This window comes from Piliocolobus tephrosceles, chromosome 5 (assembly GCF_002776525.5).
Source record: "Piliocolobus tephrosceles isolate RC106 chromosome 5, ASM277652v3, whole genome shotgun sequence".
Classification (NCBI taxonomy): Eukaryota; Metazoa; Chordata; class Mammalia; order Primates; family Cercopithecidae; genus Piliocolobus; species Piliocolobus tephrosceles.
The window spans coordinates 151,206,745-151,214,702 of NC_045438.1; the positions used below are offsets into that span (position 1 = coordinate 151,206,745).

The window sequence follows — 7,958 nt, forward strand, 5'->3', positions numbered from 1 at the left end:
TTTTTTTTTTTTTTTTTTTGTCGCCCAGGCTGGAGTGCAGTGGCGCGACCTTGGCTCACTGCAAGCTCCGCTTCCTGGGTTCACGCCATTCTCCTGCCTCAGCCTCCCGAGTAGCTGGGACTACAGGCGCCAGCCACCACGCCTGGCTAACTTTTTTTTTGTATTTTTAGTAGAGACGGGGTTTCACCGTGTTAGCCAGGATGGTCTCGATCTCCTGACCTCGTGATCCGCCCGCCTCGGCCTCCCAAAGTGCTGGGATTACAGGCGTAAGCCACCGCGCCGGCCTTTTTTTTTTTTTTTTTTTTTTTGAGACTGAGTCTCACTCTGTCGCCCACGCTGGAGTGTAGTGGTGCGATCTCGGCTCATTGGAAGCTCCGCCTCCCGGGTTCAGGCCACTCTCCTACCTCAGCCTGGGATTACAGGTGCCCGCCACCACGCCCGGCTAATGTTTTGTATTTTTCAGTAGAGAACGGGGTTTCACTATGTTAGCCAGGATGGTCTCGATTTCCTGACCTCGTGATCTGCCCACCTCGCCTCCCAAAGTGCTGGGATTACAGACGTGAGCCACTGAGCCTGGCCCCTAGGCCAGGGTTTTATCTTCAAAGGCCCAAAGCAACCTGGGGGCCATTTAAGGACCACATTCAAAAGAAGAGTTCAGTTACTAGAATTTCAAATAAGTCAAGTCAAATTTGAAATTCTCAAGCTTCTTTCCAGGCCTAAAACAGGAACATGTAGCATTCAAACAGAATTTAGGATGACCAGGTGTGATTTGTTAGGTACAGACTCTGAAATTAGAGCAGTGTTGAGAACCTCTTAAAAAAGAAAAAGAAAGCTCGCTTGGTCCACCTGGAATGCTATCTATTTCTAATAAGAATCTCAAGTTCAAATAATTCATGCACACAGTAATAATCACCATCCTTTATAAAGACAAGTTAACATTAGAAGAAGTGGAAAACAAAAGGTTGCTATCAAAACACACTTGCTTCCAAATTTCCATATGACACATCTTACACTGGTGGTTCTAATTTTCCTTGTGTTACCTTCTTTCTTAAGGACTGATCTACGACGACTTCCAAAACCAGTCGATTCCTATGCCCAGCTCTCAAGATCCACCTTAGACAGTCTGGTTTCTCCACGCACTGAGTCTTCTCCTCTACGCCTCTGCTTCGGCTCACTCCATCCTATATCCTCCAGACATATTCAGTGTTCCTTTTACCTGACTAAGACAAACCCAGTGGTACAAGTCTAGTGCCAGTCTACCTGCCAGGCACACCACAGCCTTATTCAACTCCTCCACCTCATCTATTTTCTTGCTACTCTGATTTCCTTTTGTACTTGAAACAATACCAAGTCATTTAGCAATTAGTAATTCTTGACTGGTTTTTGCATGACTTTTGCTTCCCAAACTAATATGCAATTCCCTCGTTTTGCATCACCCACTGGCACAGTGAAAAACTAAACACATGCAACTACCTGTTGATTGATTCCATTTTAGGAATCAATCAAGATTATTAGTGTGAACTCACCACTAAGCTCACATCACGCCTTCAGATACAAGCTCTCCTCCCTAATCCCACCTTAAACAAATAGTCGAAATGAATTACCCACAGAAATAGCTGAACCCATCAACCCACCATTTGTTGTCAGTATCTGGGTTGGCTTGGATGGGGCTTTGGTAAATAGCTATGGATATAGGAAGGCCCTTTCTGATCATATTGACAGAAGCGTCTTCCACAGCTAGAAAAAAAAAAAAAAAAGGAGTTGGCAATAATAGTAGCTACTGATATGTTAGAGCTATAAGGAGGTGGTCATGGGAAATATATCCTGACTCTTCCAAGTCAAGTTATTGTTACTTCCTTTTTAAAACCTATTCGTAGAGACACATATGGTAGACAACTATCTATGTAGACAGATTCCAGCCTTCCAGGTTACACAGGTAGATGTTTAGGTCCTAAGCTAGAGAAGAAATTATTATTGAAGATAAAATATTCTTTCAACAACATGAACATTTAAAAAGAAAATTTAAGTATCCTGCGTTAAGAGTTACAGGAATGTTGATCAGGTAGAATACAGCCAAAACAGAATCCAGTGTCCAGGATAAATTGAGGCGGGGGGGTGATCTCCCACCCATATAACCTCTGAATGGAAGAGAACTGGGGACCTTGGAACAGGAAAAATGGTAATCACAAGACCCAAAGACAACACAAATATAAACACGTGTTCACCTGAGTTAGGTCCAAAAGGTGAAAGTTAGTGCTACACTACTCAAAAAAACTGGCTTGTGTTAATAAAATCTGATGAGAGTTGCTGAACCTTTAAATTAGATGGTCTAAAAGTAGATACGCATTGCAAAAGAAAGAACCCCATTCCCAGAAAATTTCCCATAAAACAGAAACTTAGGACATGCAAGCAATGAATCTGTATTCTGACAAAGAGAAATCACACGATTTAGCACTCACTACAAAAATATGGTTAAACAGAAGTCACAGGCTACAGCTTAAAAGCAAGAAAAAAAAAAAAAGGCCCTTTGCTTCCCATGGCAAAGTCAAAAGTCAACACCCCTCAACACCACCACCAAAACCAAAACGCAAAGAGCCCCTTCCCCAAGGAAAAGAAAACACTTTCACTACAGCTCTTTTCAATTAAGTAAAAAGCACACAGTTTAGCTATCAACACCACTTCATTACTGTAATAAATAAAATAAAGCACACGAAGGGCTATTGACTATTGTGAAAAATAAAAACAACACCACCAACATCCATGCATCGTTAATCACCATCTGAGCTTGTGTGTCTGAGTCTACTGGTTACAGAGTTTAATTCCAAACAGAACTATTCCACCTCTTATCATGGTATCCTTCTGATCAGTTAGCTTAACTGTATACGAGCCCTGTCAGGTTAGAAAGAGATAAATAAAATTGAGTCAAGTTGAACAGTAGTAATGGTGATGGGACACAGTCGTCTTGTACACAAGTCATACCTGGTATTTTTGTTTTGTTTTGTTTTGCTAATCATAAGCTCAAACTTTGTCTCGTTTGGAGGCTGCATACTTGGTCAGATAACTTGACTCATCTAAAAATATTTATAGTATCAGCATTAAAAATGCACAAATATATATATAAAATTATATAACCAGGAACATTCTGTGACATCATGATCTTATCTGTATATAACAAAGAGGCAGGTTAACAAATGATAGTCATACTGAAACTTAAGAAAGTCTGATTAATCAACTTACCCGAAAGGTCTCTGTATAAGGGCTGGATGAAGTTGTTGAACACCAAAGGCAAAACCTAACAACAAAACATACCACATTCTTTATTTGTGCATGGTTAAGGCATTTATTACTCGTACAAGTAAAATGCAATCACAACTTCCACTTACAAAAGATAACCATTCTTTTGCCACTTTAAAGAAACTATATGTATGTATATTTTTAAAAGTCAGTTTTATAAACACTATCGTTGATTCAAAATAAAGGTTTTAATAGGGGAAAAGTGGAAACTTTAAAAAAATCTGCAAAGTTTAGTTGGCAGACACAGAATCAGACCTTGGGAAAATGTTCATGAAATAATATTAAGTACAGCAGGATCTGACGATGAAGTTACATCTCAAATATTCTTACAGTTTTGAACCACAATCTATGAAAAGTCTTTGTAATCTGGAATGTTCTGAGATACTTCAGACAATGCTTTGAAAGATTATGGGTTTTAGTTTCCAGTATTCAGAATTCACACACACACACACACACACACTCTTTTTTTCTGGATACTACATACCCACAATGTATTAGACAAATTTTTTTAATGCCCATGAATATTTGCACAAGCACTCACTGTCTTGACAACCTAGTTTCCTTTTAAACCTGTTTGGATGGAAGTGTCAACCTCTTCCCAAAATTTCAGATGGAAAGGCTTAGAAGTGAAGAGTACGTGATTTAATCAAACTTTACAAGTAAAGACGCCTGACCAAGGAAAAGATTATATTTGCTTAAAAATCAACCCTCAACTATTTGTGCTAATGCAAAGGGCAGTGTTGTCAATAATCCAAGAGATACTGTTTTCCCATAGACAAAAAGCTGCTCCCTTTTGGTAACTAATAGCTACCTGACATAAGTAAAATATTTCTCATCTCTAAGCCTCAGTTTCTTTGTCTGTAGCATAGGGTTTTTGAGTAAGCGCAATTTTTCTTTTCTTTGATTGCCAATACTCTGTGATTTTATGTTAAAGTTTTACCATTTGGGGCCGGCACGGTGGCTCACACTTTGGGAGACCGAGGCGGGTGGATCACCTGAGATCAGGAGTTCGAGACCAGCCTGACCAACACAGTGAAACCCCATCTCTATTAAAAACACAAAGCTGGGTGTGGTGATGCAATCCTGTAATCCCAGCTACTTGGGAGGCTGAGGCAGAACTGCTTGAATCAGGAGGCGGAGGTTGCAGTGAGCCTAGATCGCACCATTGCACTCCAGCCTGGGCAACAAGAGCAAAACTCCATCTCAACAAACAAACAAACAAACACCTTTACCATTTGGACATCACCCCTACCCCTTAATGCTTCCCTTGGGTCTGTATTCAAGTCAGATTGCCTGCTCTGAGTACAGTGCAACTGGTGCTGCAAGGAGAGACACCACTAAGTAGGGAAATATATTAGTTGAAGTCGACAAATTTGGCTCATATAATCCACATGTGAATTATCTACAGGTGGCTAAAAATTGGAAAACTGAGAGCAGACTACAAATGTATGTCATATAGGAAACAGGTGAGTCATGACTAACTCTTCCTCCTGTACAAACTGTTCAGACCCCCAAGATCCATTTTTGCACACAGGTACATTTCAAGCCCTGAGAGGAGTATTTACAACTCTTTTATGTTTAATGCCTTGGTAGAATAACAAGCCATGGTTCAAGTTTACTAACACATCTACAGAAGGAAACAACGTCTTCTAAATTAAGAGAATCAGCCCATCCGTAAGTGGGGGGGGGGTTCTTGGAGGGGGGGTAGGGGAGACAGACATTTCTCACCTGGTTGCATGATCCTTGGTTTTGCTCCTAAGTATGCCAGGTTCACGTTGGCCTTTCTGCCATCAATGATGGGATTGGGGTCCTTGCAGGCCCTTTCGGCAGCAGCCCGGTCAGCCATGGTGACCTTAGCAACAGACACACACAGACATACATACATAACCTCTAAATTAACCCCTGAAGGAAATCAAGAATCACAATGGAGAAGTCATTCATGATAAAACTAAGATCAAACTTTCTTTCTATTCTTTTCTTCTTTCGGCTGGACCCTCCTCTTTGATCTCCCATTTTTAAAAGGCGGGCGGGGTGGGGGGAGCGGGTAGACGAAAGAAAAAAAAAAGAAACCCTCTAACCCCGCCCCACCCCTGAAATCTTAAGGGTGCTAGTAGGGCCTAGCTGAGATTTGGAAGCCTAAATTCTTGGAACTCTAGATCCTCCTTCCCCGACTCCCCTGCCCCCCAGGTCCCTACTCAGCCTCAGAGGCACCGTTTGCTTTAAAGAAAGTCCAGTCTCACATCCGCCCAACGTTCCCAACCTCCCGAAAACACTCCCCAACGACAATAGCTATTGTCCCACTCTGGGGCTCCCTGCTCTTCGGCAGCTGAATTTGCACGCTTAAATCTCTAGGAAGGAAGCTTAATATGCTCTGTTTCAGTTCGGCAAAGAGCCCTAGGATGATCCTTTAAAAGAACCTACCTTTGCAATTAAAAGGCGGGGGGATGACACAAGGGGAACAGCTCCATACCTCGTGGGGTGTCCCCTCCCTGCCCCAGCCACAACACCAGAACACACGCATTTTTACAAAGCAACAGCGCGCTTAACAACCGGCCTGCAGCCCAGGAATGCTGCAATTGTTCGGGGTTGCGCCCCTCCCTCGCAACCCTCCGCACCCCAAATCCCATGGTCATTACAGTTGTCTCCTTCCACCCCTGCCCTGCCTTGCCCGGCCCCCGACCTCGCACAGCGCTGGGTCTTCTGCGAAACCCGCGAGGCTGGCGCCGGCCCTCTCCCCTAGCAAAGTTTCAGTTCACCCCGGAGCGAAGGGGCAGCGCCGCTCTCCCCGCGGGGCTCCTCACGGGTCACGCCGAGCCCTTCACTCCAAGCTCCCGATCCCCGGGGTCAGGCGCCACTCCGTCCCTCTCCCCCACCCCCAGTCCGTGCAACTTACAAATCCATAGCCCCGGGACTTGCCCGTCTGCCGGTCGGTGATGACCACCGCCTCCTCGATCTCGCCGAAGACCTCGAAGTACTTGCGCAGGCTGGCGTCGGTGGTGTGGTAGGGCAGCCCCCCGACGAAGATCTTGGTGTACGTCGTGTCCTTCTGGGTCGTGTGCATCTTCGCGCCCGCCCCGCGGCTCAGACTCCGGCTGCGGCTGCGGCTCGGGCAGCGGCTGCGCCTCCTCCTCCGGCTCCGCGTCTCCCGCACCCTTTCGCGGCCGCCTGGGGCCAAGGGCGAGCCAGGGGGCGAGGGCGGCGGCGCGGCGGGAGCGAGAAGCCGGGGGCGGCCGAGGGCGCGGGGCGCGCGGCTTCCGAAGTCGCCAGCGGCCCTGGAGACTTGACTTCGCTCTCTCTTCCCGCCCCCCCTGCCGGTCACCGTACAAATTCTCCGGATCGTCTGGATTAGAATCCGGTTCTATAGAATGTGCAGGCGGTTTCCACTCACCCGGCGGGGAGGCCAAAAATGAAAAGAGAGGGTAGTCCTCAAGCGAAGAAAGGGGGTGCTTTAGAGGTAGATTTTTCTTCCTTAGGAATCAGGTGCCTTGGGTGGGGTGTGGGGAGGGTCCGCGGGGAGAGCGTCCGAGCGCCGAGGCGGGCGGGGGGCGCGGCGGCGGGGCCAGGGGCGAGGGACTTCGCGCGGCTTTGGCTCGGGTCTGTCGCTCCCGCCGCGGGAGCTGGAAGACGAGTGCAGAGGACGACTCTCCACCTCTCTGCTCCCTTCCCCCGCGGGCCGGGGGTCGACGCCCGGCTGGGGAGGGGGGCGGGCCGGACGCCTGCGATTGGCCGCGGCAGCACCTGGGGCGCCGGGCGCCGCCGCCCCCCAGCTGTTGGGAACAGCTGCTGCTCTCCCGGCGCGGCGCTGCGCTGGGGCTCGGGGCTCCGGCTCTGTAGCCGGCGCTGGGGTAGAGCTGGAGACGCCTGTAGGCGGCCTGGTTCTCGGCGTCGCCTGCTCTAACCAGTCAAAGTCTTAGGGACCCGGCGCAGCACCAGCCGGGACCCAGGGTGCGGGGACTGTGCCCAAGGAGGAAGCTGCGTTGCTTTCCAAAGTGGACGACGCTAGCCTTTTGGGCTAGGCCTCGGTGACAGGGCCGGCGACCTGGACTGGCGAACTGGGGTCCCCAGAGGCCTGGGGCGAGTCGCTGAGAGGAAGATCCCCTCCCGGGTGCGGGGGGTCAAGGAGCTCGGCCTAACGATACCCAAGCTGGACACCCTGGGGTCTGAAGATTGAGAAGGAGGGCCCCAACTTTCCTTGGCCCCAAAAAGCCGGTGCTGGGGAGACTCAGAGAGGTAGACCCAAAAGGAAAAGAAAGATCTAGCTCATGGGTGTAGTTGGGAAAACCATTAGCCTTAATTGCGCACTGCCCAGCCAAACCAAGTAACTGGAGATACCTAGGTCCATCAGGCACCGCCTTCTATTTCAGAGGATCATAAATTAGTACTTTAGCTCCCACTGTCACCAAATTTGTCTTTCCTCCCTAACTTCGTTATTCAGGAAGATTGGTACAGATGTCTCAGCATAAGTCGTCCTTTTTTTTTTTTCCTAAGCAATTAATCTATTTCCTTCTATTTGAATTACTAGAATGTTTAGTGGCTTGACCTCATCTGTTTTTATCTGGATGTAAATGTAAAAGGTATACTTTTTGAAATCAACTTATTGCATAACCAGTGGTTTCCACCAGCAGAGCTGAAAGCATTTGTAGAACACAGGGCACCCATATATA

General features: G+C 47.3%; 1 protein-coding gene across 2 annotated transcripts in view; it reads right to left on the bottom strand.

Annotated features, from left to right (window-relative positions):
• Nucleotides 1–6,570, bottom strand: part of RBM24 (RNA binding motif protein 24) — a 13,098-nt gene extending 6,528 nt beyond the window's left edge. The window contains exons 1-3 of one of the 2 annotated variants that reach the window (XM_023209666.2): nt 6,188–6,570; nt 5,023–5,146; nt 3,238–3,292 (exon numbers count right to left, since the gene is read on the bottom strand). In XM_023209666.2, the coding sequence (XP_023065434.1) occupies nt 3,238–3,292; nt 5,023–5,146; nt 6,188–6,355 (347 nt within the window). In that variant the 5' untranslated portion in view covers nt 6,356–6,570. Of the gene's footprint in view, nt 1–3,237; nt 3,293–5,022; nt 5,147–5,715; nt 5,875–6,187 lie in introns of those variants that run through there. The other variant, XM_023209667.1, reaches the window with a different exon arrangement.
• Nucleotides 6,571–7,958: the final 1,388 nt, after the last annotated feature.